Here is a 25,175-nt window from a genome sequence, read left to right as displayed (position 1 = left end):
CGGTCACAGTCAGAAGTCATCACCTATGGAGTATGTAGGAGGGCATTTCCACTGTATTCGTAAGCCTATTTGGCGTTCATTCGTGGCGTACGTGGAGAGAAATCGGACTCCCATTGACAGTGTATTCTATCAAACTCGAAATCGAGTCCTTAGGTAGAGACTCGCCCTTTTTCTTTTTAACCCAAGTACTGACAATCTTACATTTCCCTTTGGGGTCGGCAAACTCTTGCAAGCAGGGGGGTTATCATCATGAGAGGGGGGCAGAGGTTAAACATGCTTTTCTTGGGGAGCGACGGCTAATCAAGGTCATCAATTACGCTTCGGGATAGCTGATATGGAGCTGGGGTCAATCGGGAGAAGCGAGGACGCTTTGGACAGGGAGCTGGGGTCAGTCGGGAGAAGCGAGGACGCTTTGGACAGGGAGCTGGGGTCAATCGGGAGAAGCGAGGATGCTTTGGACAGGGAGCTGGGGTCAATCGGGAGAAGGGAGGACGCTTTGGACATCCGCACTTAAGTGCAGAGGGGTGAGGCAATCTGGGCATTGGCGATTGCATTTCTAACGAACTGAAAAACAGAAGACCATTGACGTTATAGTCCCCCTATAAAAAGGCCAGATTAGGGGACATCAGTCGTCTTACCTGTCCTTTCTTTCATTACCAACTAGGGTTCTATCGTTTTGCAGAAAGGAGAGGTAGTAATATGGCAAGTTACAATCGTTTTAGTTTCTGTCAATTTTGCCGAACACCTTTGTGTTCGAAGAGACCCAATTAGGTGTGTGCCGGTGGGGAACAACGTTACCACACAAGGGAGGAGGGAACAGGGGGGACCCTCAGAGAGAGAGAGAGAGAGAGAGAGAGAGAGAGAGAGAGAGAGAGAGAGAGAGAGAGAGAGAGAGAGAGAGAGAGAGAGAGAGAGAGAGTCGTCCGCACTCTAAACGAACCATTCGGTACACGTATGACATGGAGAGAGAGAGAGAGAGAGAGTGATAGAGAGAGAGAGAGAGAGAGAGAGAGAGAGAGAGAGAGAAACGTGTACAATAATGGGCCATTCAGTGCGCACACAACACAGAACAGCAGGGGTCAAGTAATACGGAAACACAGGCAGAGGGACGACGTAGATCCATACATTACGTACACACAAACTCAGGCGGGGGAGACAGTACATGTATTATTTACAAAAATCCAAGACAAAACATAGAACAGTTATTGGCCAAAATGATCTCTTCCTGTATGCTGCGCATCCTTAGCATCCTAAGCTCTTTTTACCTTTTTCTTCTCTTTTATCGTCGGCTGCCTTCACTGGTGGCTTTGGTTGCATACACTTATATGCCTTTGGCAATTGGTCAAGAACTAACCTGGTCGGGCTAATGCTCACAGTGGGCTGAGGCAACAGTGGGTGTCAGTTGGGAGAACAATAGGGCAGCTTTGAGTTTCATGTCTATGAGGGTGCGAAAAGGATGTAGTAGATTTTAAATACTGGCAACATTCCTAGTCCTCCAAGCGGAGGGTACTTGGGTAAACCTCACCTCGGAATATTCCTTAAACTTTCCCTATTTAATTAAACGTAGGAATTTATTCATTAGTGCACGTCATTCTTGGTTGTATTATTCGGGGGGCCAAGCGAAGTCATATTTTGTAGTTTCCGCTTCAGGCTGTCCTCCCAAGCGCTAAGTTCAGGGAGAGAAATAGCCATTGTTCGCTCGTCGTGTGTAAGCACCATAATCGCACCCCTTTTTCCCATCTCTTCGTCCGCTAGATCACCATTTTCTTCCGATGTGACCTGCAGAAAGAGGGAAAAAGAAGGGGGGCGGGGGCAGCATTTTAAAAACACATTAGCGCGCATAAACCCGAAAAGGCTTTTACTTACTACATACTCGGGGTATCTCCACTGGACGCAGTCCCTGCCAACTTGGCGTTTAAGCCCAGGTGGACCATTTAGTGTGGGAGAGATGATTATCGGAAGCCTGTGGATAGCATAGGTCGCCCAAGTGTGGTATTACGGATCGTGCGCAGGGGGGGGGTCAGAACAAAGGGCAGTCGGTGCAGCGTGGGGGGGCGAGCTCGTGCTCTCCTTTGAGGAAAAGTGATAACCTACAGTGGTACGGGGTCGTTTGTCGTTCGTACCAGGGGGGGGGGTCAGGTGGCACTCCTTCAGGGCGACTTAGGGGCATTTTTAAAACAACTTTCCTGATACAGGTAGCATATAAAGTATAGACTAAATACCAGGATCTTTAGCGGTTGCTTTAGGCTGTACAAAAATGCAAAACACATACAACAAAAACCTGGACCGTTCATATTTGCAATATTTCTGCGTACTATACTTTTTAACCCTTAACTAGTCGAGCTGAGCCATTTCACCTGTAATCTAGTTATATCGGAAATAGTGGTCATTTATTCGAAATGTACCAATTTACGCGTGACAACTACGTTTGCTTTTTCCAAAAATCTTTAATAAAAAATGTCGGTGCATAAATACGGGCCTACAACCCCGTGGGCCGGCCAGAACTGTACATGTGGGGATACTTATTAGTGGAAAACCTAATGGAGTTGGTGGTCGTTGATTTCATAATAAAAAGTGCGACAGGTGCAATAAAATCATATCGAAACTTCAGTGTGAGCGAGTATCATAAGTGTTGAAATTCGAACTTTCAATAATCATGATGCGCCAAAACTTAACAACAATTCATTGTCCGAATGTTCAATCAGTACCCATCTCACTTCAATTCATTGTCCGAACACATAATCAGTACCCATCCCATATCAATTCATTGTGTTTAAAAACTGCATACATATTTCATGACACCAAGGCTGAGCAATTGGGGTACAACAAGGAGTTGAAAGTTTCATTTGTACCAGCGCCATTTTGGGTGCAGCCAGGCAGATCCAGGCATAGTCAAAATCTCCACCAACTCGTGGTTGGCCCAGAGCCTCTTTCGGCAGTCCAAAAGTTCCGTTAAAGGGCAACAGAAAGGATCGGCGGTATGAACCATCAGTCAAAGGGGGAGGGAGGCAACAATTTTTTCTACCGGGTCATACTGGGTTTTCACCGGAACTGATCCGAACTGTAGTCTGCAGGATTTTAGTCATTCAAACTGAGGCTGGCGCCAGCATGGGAGCGCCGACGTCTCGCGGCTACATTTTCATCGTTCCGCGGGTAATTATGGCAGTCATTCCCCATCGGGGGTGTCTGCGGGGGTCGGGGGCCCCCGTGGCTTTTATAGAATCTTCAAAGTCGAGGAGAACACTTCTGATTGTGGGACTCATTTCTTAATCAACAAGCAACCGGGCCATCTCTTCACGCCGGGCCCGCTCCTGCAGGGTCGACCGCCATTTTACGAGTGGACGAACCCTCGTCGGGTGAGTGGAGCGTTGGGGGTGCCGCTGGGGGCCTCCACCTGGGGAGGTGGGAGAGGCTCGTTCGCGCCGCCTCTCCCTCCCAGCGCACCCCACGCCGTTTTTCTCGGCGCTAATATTCATGATGGCCGGACCAGGCGATGAGAGGGGGGGGGGTCGGAGGCATAGGCAAGACATCCCCCCCCCCCCGGTGGCCTGCAAGGCGCCGCTTCAGGGCGGAACGGGGAGCTTCTACCAAGCCGTGGCTGGACCAGGAGTGCGAGGGGGGGGTCGGTGGCATGAGCAAGACATCCCCCCGTGTTGTCGCAGCCATTATTGAAGAAAGAAGAGGGGACGCCCGGATCCCGTCGGCCTCGGCGCCTCTTCTGGCCCACCTTATGCGACGACCTCCGGCCGACGGCTGGCAGCAGGACCCGCCCTACACGTGCCGAAGATCTCGTCTTCCGGATGGGCGTAGCCGCGGACCTGTTGCACTTCGGGAGTTTCCAGAATGGGGGTAGGTATCTGCTGACTTGTATCTATCTCATGTTACCGTTATTGGGGCGTGGCAGGCGGTGGGACAGACATGTTTGGAGCAGTGAGGGGTGGCGAAGCCTAGTTGCCTCGTGGCCGTTGCGATGTCAAGCTTGGCTTCTTTCACCATTTTCATGTTTCCTATTACGGGCTTATTTCTAACATTTCTTATTTCTAGCGAAATCATGTGTTTTATCGTGAGCTATTTCTAACGTTTTCCTATTTGTAGCGAAATCAAAAACTCATCAGTCGCCTACTGATTTTGCTTTCTTATTTCTTTCTTCCCTTTTTTCCCAGCGTGTTTCATGCTAAAGTTTCTGTTAACAGGATACGGTGATTACTTCGTTATTGTTGCATATGTCCTTTTTATTAGGGGTGCCCTCCGGTCGAGCCAGATGACCTACCTCTAATAAATGGTCCGGGTGGAACTAGTTTACCAATCAGTGGGGAGTAGATAGGCCCGAGAGATTACAACGGGGGACAAAGGTCCGCATTACCTACCCTTCACTACTTGCAAAGATTAGACAGAATATTTCTTTTCTACGTTATTTGCAAACAGAGAATACCTCAAAAGAACTATTCCTTGAACAATAAATGTCCAGACAATCAATCAATCAGTGGGGAGAAAAACAGGCATGACGGATTACAACGGGGACAAAAATCTGCATTACCTATCCTTCACTATCTGCAAAGGGGGCAGAATATTTCTATTCTTCCCTGTTTGTAGACAGGGAATATCTCAAAGAGCAATAATCGATAAAAATCGATAACAAACAATCAGTGGGGAGAAAGATAGGCATGACGGATTACAATGGGGGACAAACGTCTGCATTACCTATCCTTCACTATTTGCAAAGAGAGAGGAACGTTCCTATTCATCGCTGTTTGCAAATAGAGAATGTCTCAAAGAGAACCAATACTTCAAGTACAATCAAGCAATCAATCAGATGGATAAAGCCATCCTACCAATCGGACGTAAAGACGTCCTACTTAACCTTACCCGGACCGGACCGTGTGGGCAATTCTTCGCCTTCCCTTTTCCAGCGCCCAATCGTTCTCTTTCTCCATGTTTTTACCGCAGCATTCCTGTGGGATTCCAGTCAGGACAATAGGTCACTTGAGAGAGGTCCGTTCGGAATCGGTGAAGTTCATTCAATCGGCAGCCGGACGAGGGCCCTCTCAAGGCAGGTATACTCCAATCATTTAGATGTTCACCCCATCGTCTGGACCTCTCTTACCGGACCTTATGTCGCTGATGGACCCCGCGTTGGGGCGCCAATTGTGGAAAAGTCAGCCCATAACGCACCTGATGCCCAGGCTGCTGGCGCAGGACGCCTCTTAGTTCCCATCTTGAACAATTACCAAATAAAGAGACGGGCGCTGGAAGCAGGAAAACAAGAACAGAGTTTTATTTCTTATTAGGAGAGCCTGTCATTTCGGACACTCGCATAGTGTCTTCAGGAGGTGCTCTCTCCTTCCTACCCACACCTCCAGTTTCTCTGAGGCTTCGTCTTTTATACACATGTTTATGATGCACAAACATTCCTTATTACAATAAAGACGCTTTGAAGTAGGAAAAGGCATGCTTGGAATCCCAGCTTCAGGCCTATTTCCATACCAGTCGCTCAGATGTCATCCTCCCCTCCTGAATGTAACAAGAGATTGTGATCTCTCAGCCGGACATTCCTACAGGACACGAGGGCAGGAGGGGATGATCAGATCAAAGGTTGGGCAGGCGATAAGATCGGGCACTTCGGCTGGTGTATCACGGTTTTGTCATGCTGGGCAGGAAAAAAGGGGGGGGTACATCCACGAGGCTTGGTCTTAGGACTTGGGACCGGGTCGAAAGGCCAAGTGCAGCTGGGGGGGGGTCGTCAGCTGAGGGGAAGGGTGTTCTTGGGAGGAAATGGGGGGTGTGGGTCAAGCAGGAGTGTTACTTCTAGGGCAGGGTCACGCAGAGGGAGAGGGTCTTATGGCCGATGCATGAGCAGTGCGCGCGGGGAGGGGTGCCGGGAACAAACGGGCAGAGAGGCTATGGTGCCTAAAATGGCTGTCGTGTACGTGTGTGCATGGGTCTATGCTGGCGGGATAACATGGTCAGTGTTTAGCGATATCCGTTCTGCTTACAACAAGGGGTACAGTGAACACAAATGAACGCCGCTTATGTGCATATACATTGCCATTTTCAACACACTGATCCGGACTTTTCTGAGCGCTCTGATTCTTCCATTGAGATGGCGGTACGGGTGGGAAGGGCTCGCACGACCACCCGTAGTGGCCAGGGTTGAACTCGACTGACTGGGTTTGATAGAATGCCCCGTTTCGATGAGGGAATTGTACCTATAAAGATGTGGGAGTCGGTGTTTTTTGCTAACTCCCCCGGTTGACTATAACTATCGCTTCATATTGTCTTGATTATGTTTCGGGGTGGTTGCTTCTGGCGGGGGGTAAGGGAGACCGGGGGCATGTTTGATTTCTCCTCCTCCGCTTTTTTCCTTCTTGTAGGGTAGTTCTTGGGCGACAGGCACGCTGCTTGTGGGTTAGGCCGTAGCCATTGCAGGGGTGCAGGGTGGTGGGTTTGGGGGGGGTTTGTTATTTTATTTTATTTTGTTCTAGGGCCTTTCTCTTTTCTTCTTTCCTTTTACAAGAGGTGGGTTGGTTATTCTACATCGGTTGCTTTGTATTCATGTGGGTGTCTACTCCGGCCTTAATTATTCTGTATTTTGGGTGGATGGGTCTCGCGGGTGGCAGTCAAACTGGGTTGTTTAGCGCACCGTCTATCCTTCTTATGATGCTTACGTATGTTTACGTCATAGATTGATGTATATTTCTTTATCTGCGTGACCGCATTCATCCATTGCTTACTGTACTGTATCTTTAAGTATGACACCCTATTTCTGTATCGCCTACTCTTGTTTTCTTCAATAAAAAGCTTTAAAAAAAATAGTGCCATGCTGCGCTTTAGATGAATATGTTTAAAAGTAAAGTGTGCCATACTGCGATTGCTACAATAGTTAATTGTGGATTCGTTAACAATTGATGTGTGCACTGATGGCTGGTGGTGTGTGTGCCTGTAGAAATTGTGCGCTGGTGGAAGTGTGCACTGCCGGCTGGTGGTGTGTGTGCCTGGTGGAAGCGTGCACTGAGGGCTGGTGGTGTGTGTGCTTGGTGAAAGCGTGCACTGACGGCTGGTGGTGTGTGTGTGCCTGGTGAAAGTGTTCACTTACGGCTGGTGGTGTGTGTGTGCCTGGTGAAAGCGTGCACTGACGGCTGGTGGTTTGTGTGTGCCTGGTGAAAGCGTGCATTGACGTCTGGTGGTGTCTGTGTTTGGTGAAAGTATGCACTGACGGTGTGGTTTAGTATGTGTGGTTATGTGTGTGGTTGTATGTGTGGTTATATGTGTGGTTGTATGTGTGATTGTGTGTGTGGTTGTGGTTGTGTGTGTGTGGTTGTGTGTGTGTGGTCGTGTGTGGTTGTGTGTGTGGTTGTGTGTGTGGTTGTGGTTGGGTGTGTGGTTGTGGGTGTGTGGTTGTGTGTGTGTGGTTGTGTGTGTGGTTGTGTGTGTGCTTGTGTGTGGTTGTGTGTGATTGTGTGTGGCTGTGTGTGGGTGTGGTTGTGTGTGTGGTTGTGTGTGTGTATGTCTGTGGTTGTGTGTGTGGTGGTTGTGTGTGTGTGTGGTTGTGTGTGCAGTTGTGTGTGGTTGTGGTTGGTTGTGTGTGTGCGGTTGTATGCGTGGTTGTGTGTGTGGTTGGGTGTGGTTGTGTGTGATTGTGGTTGTTGGACATATTGTAAGTGCCTGTGGAGTGTTGCCAACTGTGGGGGCAGGGAGTACCACAGACGGAAGCACTCTGGTATCGCCCTGCCACAGTAGCACCCCGAGATTGAACACAATAGCGAGGCTTTGTTATCAGTGGGGAAAGTGCACACAGGACAGGACACGTAGAACAGTGCAAAGAGGTGGTGCATTCAGGGCAGTGCACACGGGACGTGCACACAGGGCAGTACACATACGACAGTGCACAGAGGTGGTGCAGTCAGGGTAGTGCACGCAGGACCATGCACACAGGAAGGTACACAGGACATTGCACACAGGACCATGCACTCATGACTTTTGCACACATACTGTTGCACACACACCAGTGCACACAGGACAGTGAACACAGGAGGGTGCACACTGGGCAGCTGGTATGCAGCTCCTGCGTCTGACCAGCTGCATGCGAGCTAAATGTACCACGTCTGAACTGTGACTGGGTAAGAGGAGGTGGGCCGTGAGCATGGGGCCAAGATTGTGTGTCTTATACTGAATAACCTTACCTCCAAGATAAAGCATTATGGCTTTTAATGTGCTAATTATTGACTCACTTATAAGAGGGATTGAAAGAAACTGCTTAGTCCGCTGTAGCCAGAAATGTAGAGACTAAAAACTGCGCCACCCCCCCCCCCACCTACACAGACACACAACGGACAGGTGCGGCACGCAAAGCCAATAGGTCTCACATTTGGGGCCTAAAAAAGTGTTTAGCTAGAGTTATTGGTTTAGCCAATGTGTTTAAGCTGTAAGGGCTGAGACACTGTTAAGTAGCCCAGCAAGTCCTAATTCAATAAACAAAACCAATCCTAATAAAAAACTGTGTGTTTCTCCTGTAAATATTCCATTGCCGGAGTACGTTTTATTCTTAATTATAAATAAATTCCTATCACACTATCATACCAGCTAAGCACAGTCCGAAGTATGTATTGGAAATAAACTGTAAATGCAATGAGCAGTGTGTGTTTATTTCCAAAAATCGTTTCTTATATAAAAATTCCAATGGTTGGGCATGTGTTGTTATAAAATATAAATACATTTAGAAACCTCAATCCTGTCAGCTAAGCACTTTCACAAACATATATTTACAATAAATCACAGTATCCAAATGGCCCTTTAGCAAAAGGAGGAGATACCGTGATATTACGTGTGAAAAGCTGGAAGGGCTGGCACAACGTCAGTGGCACAACAAGTTCTGCTTTATGTGGAGTAAAATGCCATAATTATACTAGCCTTTTGCAATTTTTGCACAAAGTATACAATATACTAAAATGCAAACAATGTACCATCTACTGACAGCATGCCAGCCCTTTAAGCCTTTCAGACACAGAACATAATATGTACTCCTTTTGATAAAACACGCTTAGACGAGGTGTAAACATGTAAAATGTGGTGCTGTTTATTAAAAAGAAACCATATCACATTACTGTGCCTGAAAGGCTGTAAGGGGTGCGCATAGTTTAGAAAAGTTAACTCCATCTGTTGGATCATGGCTATAGAAACTGAAATTAAAGGCACAAGTGGCTGCCAGCTGTTACATCACAACAAGGGACCCGGAGACTGGGAGTGACATCACTGAGCTAGTGGCAGTGAGCTAGGTGTCAAATCACAACAAATGAGCCTGCAGGTTGGAAATGGCTGCCAGCTGACTGAGAGCAGCCAGGACGCAACCGGACGCAGCCGCAGATAAAGGGTGAAATCAAAGCCCTTGTGAAGGACACAGAAATCAAGGGGAGACTGATGCAGCATCTGTCTATATTACGTTTAGAGGTTGTGACTTAGAAAAAGGTCTACTGCAAAGTATAAAGTGATGTTGTTGAAAGGCATGGGCTAAAAGGGAGGGGGGAATGCAAGGAGCACAGCTGTACCCGTGATCACTTTCGCGGCCGCTTTGATGTTCTCAGTGGCCGCGCGGCTCACTGACAACAACAAAGAGGCCGCAAAAGTGATCACAAAGGCTAACAAATGGTGCGCGCGCACGGTGCACATGCACTGTACTCGATCCGCCTGTTTGGGAGCACTTTCAGAAGCCCCACTAAATATCTCGCAAAGCATCACTTACGCGATAGCTAGGCGAGACCTAAAAACAAAGAGGCCTAACTATTTCCTAATGCACTGCCAGTCCGCAGCAAAGTGATTCCTGCGAAGGGTTTCTGCACTCTGCCTCCAACCAAGCAGTGGGAAACGGGAACCATCTTAATACAGGACAGTGCTGGAGCTCTATCCTGACAGCTGTCCACATCACCTCTTCATGCTGCTCTAGCTCACCTAGAACTGTCTTAGTTTTTAACTTCCCATGTTGAATTGTTTAACTTCGGATAGCTAGCAGTCTCGGCGTCCATCGCTTTGCAACCCTGGTAATGCGTTGCTGTCCATTGTCCAGAAAGGGATCCAGCTTTTTGTCAACAATGCCCTGCACCGATGAATACAAAAATGCAATCCGTTTAAAGCATCCTGCCGTGCTTACTAGAATACCGAAGCACCACACAGCTAGTGACTGGAGAAACAAAGCACTCTGCATCTAATGTGCCACATACATAGAGGGGCACTGCACTCAGAAGCACGGGTGCTGAATACTATTTTAATGTATCCATTCTACGGTGATCTGAGTTTTAATCACTTTCCTATAATATTGATTTGTCGAACCACTGGAACAATTGCGAGTCCGCTAGTAGATTATTCAATAATTGACAAGAAATCCTTTGACGTGGTGCTGGATGAAGTGCGAAAGGTAAAATCAAAACGTTTGTGTTAAAATGTTGTAAAGAGCTCAAACCGGAGGATGGTGCATAGCTGCTAAGTCAGCCCAGTCCATGCGGTACCGTTTTCTCTCTTAGCATGCTGGGATGTATATTCCTGATCTTATAGTAGTGGGCTAAACAAGAAAAGTCCAAGAATGCAAATACAAATTCTGCTCTGGGGCAGCTAGTTACACATGGACCGGAGATTCTTGGCTAGACTGGTGGTGAGTAGGTAAGGGCGATAGAAATATTGTGCAGTGGGTGGGTACATATTGTAAATCTCACTCACAGAAAAACTCTACCCATTAGAAGCATCTCGATTTACCAGTTTGATATTCCATTCTTCAAATGTCTTAGTTCAACACACCCCATTTCTGCATCTCTCGTACACAATGTGGCTTGTTCTTATATACTACTAGCTTACCCGTCGCGCGTTGCTGCGATCTCAGAAGAAAGGACATTTACGGAAACTTGTTATGATAACATTCAATTTACATTGTGTCATTTTTATTGAAACTTATCCATTTTAATATGAAATCTAGTTCACACACTTGCAGCGATTGTCCTTGTGCTTTGTTGATGGTCATTGCAAAAGCGAATCGCACCGGAAACTGTAAACGTTCAGTATTGTAAAGATTATGAGGGCCCCTGGGGGCCGATATGTAACAAATTTTTCTTTTTAAAAAAAAAATATTTTTTTGCCAGGAACCTTCGTGGGAGTGTACTCAACAACTTCCCAAAGTTTCATGCCGATCGGATGAATGGTGTAGTAATGCATAAAGGACAAACGGACATACTTTCGATTTTATATATATAGATGAACACTATAGGTTTTTATCCTTACTGCATCTGTACATTCTTAATTGCCAACCTCATCAATAACTTTATTGGCTTCTTATTCTATGGGTATTCAGGTATTCATTTTTAACGTCTTTAAATACTTTACATTGTTTCACCTGTCATGTGAATAATGTAATTCTGTTTGCAAATGAGCACTACTCATACTCCATTTTCTGCTACTTCCCAGGGCATTCAGCAATAATCTAAAAGCTGAGCTTTGTTACTCAGGTCTCCATTATACCAATACTATTAGCTAATGCAACATTATATCGTATTGCCTACTCAATTACTTTTTTTAATTCTTAAGTAGTAAATCTTACCTATGGCATATGTTTTCTTTCTTTGATTTACCCGTGTTAGAACTGGACTTATTTTTGATAGTTCCAAATTATAGTACATTGCTTTGAAACCTGCAAGGTTGAGGACGCACTATGAATCAAAACTTGAATAAAATTCTTTCTAAGCAAATGTATAGTATTAGGGTATTATGGAGTCTTTAGGAGTGCAGAGAATAATTTTATTTAATTGGTACTGTTTACCAGTTCCGATTAGTAAAACAGCTTTGGGAGTGGCCAGTGTTTTTACTTTGTTAATGAGAACCACGTGGGGTATTTACATTAAGCTAACTTCCTTGTTGAGAGTTTGGGTATTCTGTGTAAACAGTCTTGGATTTCTCATTGACTAATGGTTATCTGATGTAATTGTTTTTATTCAGTGAAGATTGGTTTGCTCAAAGTACTGGGAAGTAATGCTTTATGTTGGTTAATGAGAAGAATAGGTGTCTGATGCTGACAGAGGTCTTAACAGTGTAACATGTTTGGGTGTGCATGGAAAACGTATCGTTTATTTCATACCAAAGGAACAAATGAATGTCTGCTGCCAGGCCAAGCTTGACATTTCTGTTGAGGATCATCATTTGCCAGTTATTTGTCAGACTGGCTATGAATGGTGTGACCCTATGCTGGACCTAGGGCAAGATGTAAGACCGTTATTTGGGGAAATAGGCCCGTTTGCAACCTCCAAATAGGTCTGGCCAATGTACAAACCCTACTTTGTGAGTCGGTAACCAATTACCGACTCACAAAATAGGTTCTGCAACTCGCTATTAGGAAGGGGCATGCCAAGGGCGTCCCTTCCTAATAGCGAGTCCCAATGGTATGTACCATTGTTTTGCGACAACAATTGTGGCCGCAAAACACTTGCAGTTACCTACTTCAAGTATGTGGTAAGCCTCTGGCAAACAGGAAGTGTTCCCCAGGCAAACCCTTCCCCTTTGTGAATGGATGCGGAAATATTTTTTAAGAGCAGGCAGTGGTCCTATGGACCACTGCCTATTCTTAAAAAATGAAATAGTAACATTTCGTTTTTATTTTTTTTAATGCATTGTGTTTTCCTTCAAGGAAAACAAGCTGCATTTGAAAAAAAACCTGCTTTATTTAAAAAGCAGTCACAGGCATGGTGGTCTGCTGACCCCAGCAGGCCACCTTCCCTGGGAGTGCTAGCCATTCTTAATGGGGTCGCAAATTGTACCTGCCTCATGAATATTAATGAAGCAGGCAATTTGCGACCCCATTAGGAATCGCAAACACTGTCTGAGACACTAAGACATACAAGATGGCGGAACCTTCTTAGAAAAGCACCTGATCCGAATAACCTCTATAGTAATTTCTTCAATATTTGAACTAGAATTATGTGCACACCGAAAAGACACCCGCCATCACTATGACAGTCCTAAACAGAACTTTTACATGCAATGAAAAAACGCACAGGTGCACCATACATTTACAAGTGTGCACGAACAATAATATTAATGTCCAGGCACAAACAGTGATGTCCAGAGGTCTTGTATGTTTCAATCTTTTATTTTTCAACAGTAGAAAACGAACAGCCGACGCGTTTCGTCCCTGGTGGGACTTCTTCAGGGCTGTGTTTACAAAAAACATATTCAACAAACAATTAAAATCATGAACTATTGTACTACTCAAGCGAGCAACAATAGTGACAATTTTAAAAAAAAGTAACTTTAACAAAACATTCATCTTGAAAGTTACAAAGCAAGCGAACCTGTTTTCTACATTTCCCAAAAATAAATCAAACATGAGTGAAGCCTAATAACCTGTTATTATGCTACTTATAATGCTCAACATAGAGGAGACATTAGATTCAGAAAAAAATTGCACATATTAAGTTCATTTAGAAACAATATGAACTTATAGCTGAGGTTGGAAAGCAATTCTTAGGACAATGGTGATCGATAAACATGACATGTGAGATATAGATTGAGGTTACCACCAAGAATTTAAAGACATTTAATTTAAATTCTTTACGTACACACCTACCAAGATTAGGTGGCCAGAGTTTGGCGATGTGAACGTGCAGAATGGATCCGGTCGAAAAAGTCTGTTTCGCAGTGAAAAAGATTTTTGAAAACTAAAAACAAAAGTAAGTGGAAAAGGATTATATAAGAAAACTGAAATGATAAATATAAACAATTTCATACGATATCCGAAAGGTTGACAACAATACTTTTTTCATTTCCCACAATGGTACCTTCAGGTGATTTCATTACTTCTTTGGTGGGAAATGAAAAAAGTATTGTTGTCAACCTTTCGGATAGGGCTCTATCCAATGTAGAAATGTCTGTTCTGAATAAAGGTTTGGGTTTCTGTCCAAATAATGGGGGTGGGGACACCGACATTTTTGTTGACCTGTTTAAATTTACTCGTGCCTTAAAACTTAAAGATCATTTTGTTAGAAATCCATCTATTGTGACCACTGATTGCAACATTGGTACTGTTTCTGTTTACACAGCCACTGAAATAAAAGTCATTCAATCAATGATGTCAGTTGAACTTGAAACATCTATTGACAGTGATATGGTTTGTGCGGAATTGGGAATAGTTGAAGATTGCTATGACCAATAGTGGCTTAAAACCAAGATCCAAGTTTATTCCTGCCGGAACCCATCCCAATATTGACATCTTTAAACAAAAAGTTACACAAGGTTTACATCAACTTTTAGATCATCCCATTCGCCCTAATGCACGCCGTCACAATCTTACTGGTGAAGAACGTTTAGCTTTAAAAAACCTCAAAGCAGACAACTCCATAGTCATTCGTGAAGCTGACAAGGGGGGCAATGTGGTTCTGATGAGGAAGGCGGATTACCTAACGGAAATTGAACGTCAACTATCCGATAGCTTTTGCTATATTAAAATTTCCCAGAACCCCATGGCCTCCCTGGGTGCCCATATCAATATGAGGCTCACAGATTGGCGTGAAGAAGGATTGATCAGTGAGGACGAATGCAGATACCTCATGGTGTCAGAGCCTACCTTCCCTTGTATATATATACTACCAAAAATCCACAAGGGCGGCCCTTTTCCACCTGGCCGCCCTATCATTTCAGGGGTAAATTCACCTACTGAACGCCTATCGGAATATGTGGATGTATATATACAACCATTTGTACAAAATCTTCTGTCCTATATAAAGGACACTAAGGACATACTGGCTAAGTTTGAGGAATTCACATGGTCAGAAAATTTGATCTTCGTAACTCTTGATGTCACGAGCCTATATACGTGCATTAAGAAGGAGTTTGGCATACGGGCTCTTGAATTCTATCTGGGACAGAGAGCAGCAGGATACTTGGGACATAATGAGGTTCTTGTTGAGATGACCAACATTATTCTATCTAAGAACTTCTTCCTATATGATTCCATGTGGTATCAACAGACCCAGGGTACGGCCATGGGTTCTAGGTTTGCTCCCGCTTACGCTGGGCTCTTTATGGGCTGGTTCGAGCGGGAGCATGCCTGGGGACATCGGGCAGCAGAATGGTCAGAATATGTGATCTTCTGGGGCAGGTACATTGATGACGTGATTATGTTATGGAATGGACCTGTCCCGGAACTCTTGGCCTACTATAACGTTTTGAACAATAACCCTTACAATGTCCACTTCACAATGGAATATAACACCAAAGAAATTAATTTTCTTGATATAACCTTTTTTGTGGAAAACAACAGAATAAATAGTAAAACCCATAGAAAGGCTACCAGCTGTAACAGTACTTTGCATTTCACTAGTGCACATCCTTGTCACGTTATTAACAACATCCCCTACGGGGAGATGATCAGGATGCGACGTTATTGTAGAACCCAGGAAACATTCTCCCAAAACATCGTGGAGACTACAGATCGTTTCAAACATAGGGGTTATCCTCCACAGATTCTGAATAAAGCACTTACAAGAATTGAGAAGGTATCCAGAGAATCCACCCTAATCCCGGCAGGAAATAGGAAAAACAAACCTCCTAGTATTGCGTTTGTTACACCCTATACAGATGAGAGTGCGAGAATATACAATACCCTTCGCAAACATTGGCACTTACTCACATCAATACCAAGTTTGCAAGGGATTGTATCAGCTAAACCCAGGGTGACATACAGACGTGGCCCTAACTTGAAAAATATTCTTTGTCCCAGTTACATTACTAAGGAGAAAGGTGCAGATTGGCTTAGTAACAAATTGGTAGGTTTCTACACTTGTAGGGGATGCAACATGTGCAACCTTGGAAAGGACAGAACAAAGGAGTTTCGCTTCAACACTACACATAGTTATAAAATCAACCATTACATAAATTGTAATACTACCTATGTGGGGTACGTACTGGGATGCCCTTGTGGTCAAATCTACGTCGGTAGCACAAAAAGGGCCCTCAAAGTAAGAGTGCAGGAACATGTTAGGGCACACAGAAATGGGGACCTGAAATATGCTATGACTAACCACATGCAGGAGAAACACCTACCCAGTGATACCATTTGGTTCTTGGGTATAGATCATATCCCAGTTAACCCCAGAGGGGGGGATAGATTGACAGCCCTGCGAAGAAAGGAGGCCATGTGGATCTGCAGATTGAGAACCCTGGAATTTGGTCACAATTTCGATGATGAGATGCATCATTTCTTGACTTGAAATTGACCTATAAATGTCTAAATGTCTGCTCGCATGTTCCCAGTATATGATGATTTTTTCTTATTCATATACATATCTGGTGCACGCCATATATTTGGTGTGGTTCTGTTACCTTGTTTGAGTACAATATATGCATGTCGCTAATTACGATTGTATGTTTAAGATTTTGTCCCTTTCACTTCTCTCTGTTCGGCCCCCTGATAAATATGACATGTGAAATTTCCTGCAACATGACTGGCCATTAGGATCCTTTTTGTCTGTAAGCTTTTTTATTTCTCTTTTATATTTTTTTGCTTCTTCATTGGACCACTTTTTCCCGTTACTTATATCTTATGAGGCCTTCTTGCCTGAATGGACATATATGTCCATTGTGATCCACCTATATAATTATATACTTCGGACTAAGTGGTTTGATATATTCGTATACAATCATGTTTATCATAAGAGGTATATATGCACACTTTCCCTGTTAAGACCTCTGACCCCTAAGTACTTATTATCTCACATTCAAATTTGATTATCTAAGATACCTACCAATTTGGTTAGATTTTCATCCTGAGCAGTTACCTCAATATTATTCATATATGATAAATATGGATTTATATATCCTTTATCACATCTTTAGTTTTAGTTGTTTCACATAACACTTATTATGTCCGTTATTTTTGACAGTCCAATCAGACTTGTTATTTACAATAATCTAAGTATTATTATTTCGTTGACATTTAGGGGATTACTATTGATTTAATATAATGTTATCTAGGCCCGTATTCACCATCTCAAATATGGCCGCTACTCACGTCCTTGTTCTTCTGTGTCTTTGCATATTGATGTTTAGGTTCGCATTTGCCACTCCAATATGGCCGCGACCAACGTTTTTGTGGTTCTCTTTCATGTATTCGTTTTAATAACGATGCACGTTTTTTTAAAGTTACTATCATAGGGATCACCACCGCATGGTCGTAGGGACTTTAAACATGTAATACAGATGTCTGCTTAGATTTTTACCTTTTCCTTCTACGTTTATTGTCCGAATCCCGATAATGTGCACACCTTTCCAATATGGCCGCCACCGAATACCTACACTACATGACTATGCTCGGTGCTAATACTCTTCAGGTGCACCGTATCAAACAATTATTCAGGGTATAAATACGGGTAAGGTCATGTATAGTTACCATCAGGTGCTATACGTACTGAGGGTGCACGGCGTCTGGGCTCCGTATGACGAAATTATTTCTCCTTGCGTTAAGTAAATTTACAATAACTTTTTGTTCTTGCCCCTGTCTTTTTCATAGTCGGTATCGTCTCCGAACTAGCTCCTTTCAAAGTACCCATAGTGACATTTTCCTTATGGGCTATTCTTAAGTACAAGCAGAAGTTTACTTAGATGGGACCGTTTGCTTCCCCAGTTCTCGGCAGTTTCAGGACATCGAATATTTGGAGAGTTTTATAATATGACCCCACGTTCCCTTATACTTATTTGTTTCAAACATTTAGTTTTACAAGGATGTATATATGTGGGAAACTTTATATAAAGAGTCTCCTTTACTTGATGTTAACTCGAGACGATTGGTGATACAACTCTTTATGAGTATTCGCCCTACAGACTTTCAATTATTATATATACAGTACTTCATCAGAGAGTTATCATGTAGAGGGAGACTTGGGTAGACTCACCTGCTTGCTCATCTCCACTCCACGTTGACATATTTCTGTGTTAACCATTGTTGTGAAGGGGGGTGTACTGCGTTTCCAACATGAGTCCAAATACAGGTTTTGAAGTCCTTTTCTATAGAGATAATACCGTTTCCCTTCTCATGACTCAAACCTTTTACCATATTAATTACCTTTTTTCGTGTTTAGAAATTTATTCGAGGAGAAAGGGGACTTTTTGAAATTATAAACCATCTTCCCTTTGAGATCCCCTCTGCATATAATTTTAGGTAAATATTCCTGTTATCTGTTATCTAAATTATTTTCTTTCTCGTCAATTAATATATGTTTTGTTGATGATTATTCCCTTTTTTTCTCTCCCCGGTTTTAGATTAAGGTGCACAACCTATGGATGGTGCACCTATGCAATCTTATTTCGAGTACATAAGTGAATCTATATATTTTCTTTATTCACGAATAACTATGGGTAAGCCTTTTTTATCGGGCAATTTATATAGTTCAGTCCAAATAGGCACGATGATGTAAACTAGAAATATGTTTACACCCATAGAGTAGGTACTGCATATAGGGATTCAATTTAAACATAGATTAGAGAATTGAACATTTCAGATACGAAGATCTTATATAGGTTTTTTCCCCTATAGTAAAACCCTAAGCCCAGGTGCATGTTTTCTGGAGGATACAGATAATATTTAGACCTCTGCTTGCTGTTGTACTTTGAACGTGAGTCTTTCCCCTTTTTTAATTACGGACTGTATATTTGGGATATGCAGATGACCTTTGATTAGATCTGCTCTCCCCCTATCGTCTTCTGAAATTGTTTATATTTATCATTTCAGTTTTCTTATATAATCCTTTTCCACTTACTTTTGGTTTTAGTTTTCAAAAATCTTTTTCACTGCGAAACAGACTTTTTCGACCGGATCCATTCTGCACGTTCACATCGCCAAACTCTGGCCACCTAATCTTGGTAGGTGTGTACATAAAGAATTTAAATTAAATGTCTTTAAATTCTTGGTGGCAACCTCAATCTATATCTCACATGTCATGTTTATCGATCACCATTGTCCTAAGAATTGCTTTCCAACCTCAGCTATAAGTTCATATTGTTTCTAAATGAACTTAATGTGTGCAATTTTTTTCTGAATCTAATGTCTCCTCTATGTTGAGCAATATAAGTAGCATAATAACAGGTTATTAGGCTTCACTCATGTTTGATTTATTTTTGGGAAATGTAGAAAACAGGTTCGCTTGCTTTGTAACTTTCAAGATGAATGTTTTGTTAAAGTTACTTTTTTTTTAAAATTGTCACTATTGTTGCTCGCTTGAGTAGTACAATAGTTCATGATTTTAATTGTTTGTTGTATATGTTTTTTGTAAACACATCCCTGAAGAAGTCCCACCAGGGACGAAACGCGTCGGCTGTTTGTTTTCTACTGTTGAAAAATAAAAGATTGAAACATACAAGACCTCTGGACATCACTGTTTGTGCCTGGACATTAATATTATTGTTCGTGCACACTTGTAAATGTATGGTGCACCTGTGCGTTTTTTCATTGACTGTCTGAGACACTGTTGTACATTCCTATTTGCGAGTCACTAAACTATGCAATTTATGACTCGCAAATTGGTAGGATGGTACACCTGGCCCCTAGCCCAGCTCCTATTCTAAAATGCAGTTGTTGAGGGCCCTTGACATCTTCAAGTTTGAAGTTGACAAGAGGTGCTAAATAAGGTGGTGTGTAGTGGAGTGGCAGAGGTAAAGGAAGTATTTGCTGATCTGGCTCAGCTGAAACAGGACTACCTTGATATGCCAACTTTTGGAGTCACATGCATAGTTTACTGTCAAACTGGATACCATGGCTTTTTCAGTTAAGTAAATGTTGGTCTTCGTGTGTGACACGGGATGGTGAGGGACTTAGTGACATTTACTGTGGGTGTAACAGAATTACAATCTTGTCCCAGTTTTTCCCTAAGCGGTTTATAGCTCTCGCCTAATAGACAGTGCATGTACTGGCTGTTGCGAGACATACAGTGGGTTTACCCAGAGCATACAGCGGCTTGGAGCCCGCCAATTGCTTACAGTTGGTCCTCTGGTTGGCTGTCGTGTCACTCTCATTTGCTTGCTTATTATTTGTGTCCAAGCCAGTGATTAATTTGAAAAAGAATAACTGTAGGGCTCAAACCTTAGCTTAGAAGAAAATGATCAGAGCCACTGAAGGTTAGGCTGCCAAATACTAAGGCTGCGTAGTCTTGATTCTACCTAATTCCACTTTAATCCACCATCAGGCACTCCCTTACTCTTTGTCTCACTCTTGCAGGTTTTTTTTCCATCCTGTTTTCTCTCTTTGACATTGTTTTTCCATCTTTTTCTGCCTCCTTCTTTCCCTCTTTTGTGTTTTCAGGTCTCACCTAGCCAGCGTTTGCACTGTCCCTTCGAGACATGTTGTATCTAGGATATGGGCTTGAAAAAATAGCCTTCTTTTTCATTGGTTCCTGTTCTTTTGAAAAGCTGGCTGTTCATTTGTGGATACACTCAGTCATCCCTCCTTTTGGAATTTTGTTTCCTCCCATGAGGACTGGCCCTCTTACATGTGTTCTTGCTGTTTTATACTTAGAGAGAACTCTTTTTTTAGTTTGCCTTCCTTTTTGTTCATTAACTGTTCTGTTTACTTGTACATTGAAACTTCTGTTGCATCATTTGCTTGCCCTTGCTTTATCTCCCTGCCCCCTCATCCCTCCCACGACACTGCTCCTTGCTTCATATCCCTTAATCTTCCTGTGCTTCCCCCTCAACCCTCCCACAACACTCCTCGCAGGCCCCACCACCCTGCTGAAGCCACTGTTTGTTGTTTTGTTACTTTGCTTGTTTTGTTGCTACTTTAAATACCCAAACTCTGGGAAATTAAACAATCATGGCGTTTTCAGAGGATGTTGAGCCTGACAGCTGACTCGAACCGGGTTCCCAGCTCACCAGTCGGCAACTCTCACTGCTGTGCCATTTCCTTTGCCTAGTCATGTTGCAGAGTGCAGTGGCATATGTGGCCAAAAGAGGTCCCAAGGGACACCCAGTGACAGCCTGTGGTACTGCATCCTGACAAAACTGCATGGGTAAAAAACATTGGCATTTATATCCCCAATAGCCCCAACTCCAACAAATGCGAGGAAGGAATATCACACAATGGCAGCCATCTTGTAATAGATACCCAACCTATCTTTTATTTGTTGATCCCCTTGCAGAACAAGGATTAGAACATCATGGCTGGACCACATATGATACCTGCAGGAAACAGCGCACATTCTATTCAATACCCCTCCAATCTATCAGAAAATGCAGCCAAAAACTTCAAACACAACCTTCTCAGAAAAACCCCCGAAACACTGTTCTTGGACCCCTCTTTCAACGTGAAGAAAGGTGCAATAATCAATGACCTCATCTTTTTCACAAGAAAAATGGTGAACCGCCTTCTCCAAGCTATAATCCACCATTGACAAGAAAAATATTCCCTACAGAACTAGGATTACAACAACCCCCGCACAAAACCTTAGAGCCACCCTGAATATAACCTCCTACAAAAATGGCACTGTTCTTATTCAAGCTGCTAATAAGGACCTAGAACTATTCAACGGATGTACGGCATTACGACGCATACTTTTACAACGCGTGCCGTTACAAAGCGTTTTTTTTAACGCAAGTCGTTACCACGACTTGCGCTGGAGGGGGTGCGGACTTAGGAATTTTTTAATTTACTATTCCAACACCAGCCTACGTACAGTAGGGAAGGTGTTGGATAGTAAATTAAAAAATTCCTTGTCCTGCAGCGCCCTCCAGCGCAAGTCGTGGTAACGACTTGCGTTGAAAAGACCGCGTTGTAACGGCACGGCGGTGTAACAGCGGCGTCGTAAAGGCTGTTCACCCTATTCAACAAATACTTTCTCACTCTAAAAACACACACCATCACCCCACACTGTGTCCTCCAGGACTTAACTATTCCCACTATCTCTTCATCTCCTGGAGCTCAGCCACCCTCACTCTTAACTAGAACCTATGAAAGAAAACAAGTTACTTACCTGTAACTACGGTTATCCAGTATTGGTATGTTTCATAGATTCACATGCCTGAATCATTCCCCGTCGTCGAGGCGGGAGTCCCACGGTAAAAATATATACAATAGTAGTGCCTAAAAATTTCTTGTAGTAGGCTGGAAAAGCCTAAAGGCCTAACTAGGCCTCAAAACTTAGCAGCCTATCTACATCATTATGTAAAAAGACCTGAAATAGTAGCCTCAGCCAATCAGCTGTCCTCACCCTCTAGAACCTTCCCAGCTCCGGCAGTTCTCCTCAGATTTTCCCAGCACAAGTGAGAATGAGTATCCATAAAACAGAACTGCCGTGCCGGGGAGGAGGGTGGGTGCATGTGAATCTATGAAAGATACCAATACTGGATAACCGTAGTTACAGGTAAGTAACTTGTTTTCTTATCCAGTATTGGGGTATCTTTCATAGATTCACATGCCTGAATCAGAGTAGCAAGCAGTGACATCATGTCTGTCGTTAGAGGAAGGTGGGAGACAAAATAAATCATATACAGTTAGGCTCCTCACTACTGCGCGTTGCGCTTTGCTCTAAGACGCTCCAGGGCTTTTAAATACTCCCGTTTTGTCATATTATTTGTATTTGTTTGGGACTACATTTTACCTTGGTTTTAATTTCTCCTCCGCATTGCCACACTTTAATTGTGCCCGGCACCGCTATTTTGGCGGATTGTCCTTCGCGCTTTCTACTCTTGTGAGCGCCATCTTGGGGGGGATTCAGGGAAGCTCACGCCTCACTCTGCGCTCTAGCAGTCAGGTGGACTGGCTAGAGGCAGTCTCTGGGCCTTATCTACTTAAGGGCTGACCGAGATAGGAACGGCCTGTTAGGCTCCTCACTACTGCGCGTTGCGCTTTGCTCTAAGACGCTTCAGGGCTTTTAAATACTCCCGTTTTGTCATATTATTTGTATTTGTTTGGGACTACATTTTACCTTGGTTTTAATTTCTCCTCCGCATTGCCGCACCTTAATTGTGCCCCGCACCGCTATTTTGGCGGGTTGTCCTTCGCACTTTCTACTCTTGTGAGCGCCATCTTGGGGTGGATTCAGGGAAGCTCACGCCTCACTCTGCGCTCTAGCAGTCAGGTGGACTAGCTAGAGCCCTATTTAAACCTGATATGATGGCGCGCAGCGTGTGCGCGCTGCGTGTGCACCGCAGTGACGCCGGAGTCACGCCAGAGTCCAGCCCGTCTGCGCCTGTCCGCGCTGAGGACGGCCTGGACGGCTGGTCGTTGGGTCGCCTCGAGGAAAAATCTACGGCTGTCAGGTGCTCTAGTTACGACCTGCTTAGCCTAAAACCATCTTGGCTCCCATGTCACTTTAAAATCTCCCCGGAGGCTCTCTCTCACCCTCTATGCTGCGGGTGTTCTTCTGAGGGCTTTGGGGGCTCCAGCCTCCCTCCGTCATCCCACCCATCGGGACACTACATTAATAAAAGAGGCAGCACTGTGAGAGAAGATGGCTTCCTCATTAATGCCCGCTCGCTAATCAAGCATAATATCGCTTTTAAGGAGTTTATGCTGGATACAAAGCCCTCGTGGGTATTTGTCACTGAAACGTGGGCAAAGGATTCCTCTGGCCCAGACCTTGTTGAGGCAGTTCCAGAGGGCTATTTTTTGGCTCGGCTGGATAGAATAGGTCGGGTAGGAGGAGGACTGGCTATCCTTTATAAAGATAGCTTTCATTGTCACACCTTACCTTTATCGGATCCTCAGGATAAGTTCCAGGCCCTGTATTTTTCTCTAAAGGGCGTTTATGAAACCCCATTCAATGGGATCCTGATTTACCGTCCCCCTGGCCCCAGAGCTGATTTTGGACAACAGCTGCTTCACATCCTTGAACCCTATTTTGGCCGTGAACATCTCACGGTCTTGGGAGATTTGAACTATCACTTAGAGAAGTTGGAGACTAGTGATACTCTCTCCCTGCTGGATGCCCTGTCCGCCTGTGGGCTGAATCAGCTTGTGAGAGGTGCCACCCATCAAGCAGGCCATACGCTTGATGGGGTCTTCTCCAATGACGGCAGGTTGGTTGTAAAGGACCCCCTTCCCCTCTCGTGGTCGGATCGCTTCGCTGTACCGATTGAAGTGACTTGTCTGACTGTCGACAGGAACGAAAAGGTCCCGAGTAAAATGGAATCACGGAGGAATTTTAAAAATATCTCTAATAGCTCCCTTGCCCCCTGGATTTCCAGTATGTCCACCTCTCAAGAGGAAGACGTTCATCTGCCGGTCTCGCAGTTTGAAAAGGCCGTTACTATGACATTTGACGAACTGGCCCCAGCACGGTCGCGTTTTTCAGCAAGGAAAAAACCTTTGGCTCCGTGGTTCTCTGAGCACCTAAGACTCCTTAGACAGGGAGTCAGGAGACAGGAACGTCTCTGGCATACCATCTGGGATCTAAGGGACAAAGAGGCGCATAAGATCTTATTGAGGGGCTATAAGGTGGAGGTAATAAGGGTGAAACAGGAATATTTCACGGCTCTCACTGTTTCACTTTCCTCCCCAAAAGAGCTCTTCAAGATTGTTGACTCTCTGACATCCCTGCAGATCCCGGACCCGGTTATTACCTCTCAGCAACTCTGTAACAACATAGCTCTTTTCTTTCAGACTAAGATTGCTGATATTTATTCAGCTTTAGAGCTGCAGAGGACTCTAACTACTGAGCCCTCTGTCCCCTCTGTTTCCGCACCAGCTCCTGCTGAGAACTCCTCTTTGGGGCGCCTTGCCTCCTTCCCTCCTCTCTCCTTTCAGGAATTAGAGAACATCCTGAATAAAATTAGGTCTGGCTCCCCTTTAGATGCCTGTCCGCTTAAGATACTCAAGCAGTGCAGGGAATCTCTCCTGCCCCCTCTTGTTGAGATCATGAACAGGGCTATGAGGGACGGCATCTTTCCTCAGCAATGGAAGAGGGGAGTGGTAAAGCCCTAGCTCAAGAAACCATCTCTCGACCCTGGGGTATTAAAGAACTTCCGCCCTATTTCACTGCTCCCTGCTCCTGCGAAGATGCTGGAAATCCATCTGAATAAGCATCTCGCGGGCTTCGTGGAAAGTTTTGGTCAGCTGGATTACTCGCAGCATGGTTTCAGGAGGGAACATAGCACCGAGTCGGCCCTCACCATAGTGCTGGATAATATCCGCACACGAGCTGATGGGGGCCAGACCACCCTCC

General features: G+C 44.2%; 1 protein-coding gene across 7 annotated transcripts in view; it reads right to left on the bottom strand.

Moving 5' to 3' along the window:
* Window positions 1-25,175, bottom strand: part of EFCAB8 (EF-hand calcium binding domain 8) — a 1,715,964-nt gene that overhangs the window by 1,353,895 nt on the left and 336,894 nt on the right. Inside the window, exon 8 of one of the 7 annotated variants that reach the window (XM_078651813.1) lies at window positions 13,595-13,685. The exons of the other annotated variants lie outside the window; for them this stretch is intronic. Within the exon in view, the coding sequence (XP_078507939.1) occupies window positions 13,595-13,685 (91 nt within the window). The remainder of the gene's footprint in view (window positions 1-13,594; window positions 13,686-25,175) is intronic. 7 annotated transcript variants of the gene reach the window in all.

The sequence above is a fragment of the Lissotriton helveticus genome, chromosome 7 (genome assembly GCF_964261635.1).
Source record: "Lissotriton helveticus chromosome 7, aLisHel1.1, whole genome shotgun sequence".
Classification (NCBI taxonomy): Eukaryota; Metazoa; Chordata; class Amphibia; order Caudata; family Salamandridae; genus Lissotriton; species Lissotriton helveticus.
This window is presented reverse-complemented; position numbering and strand designations above follow the sequence as displayed.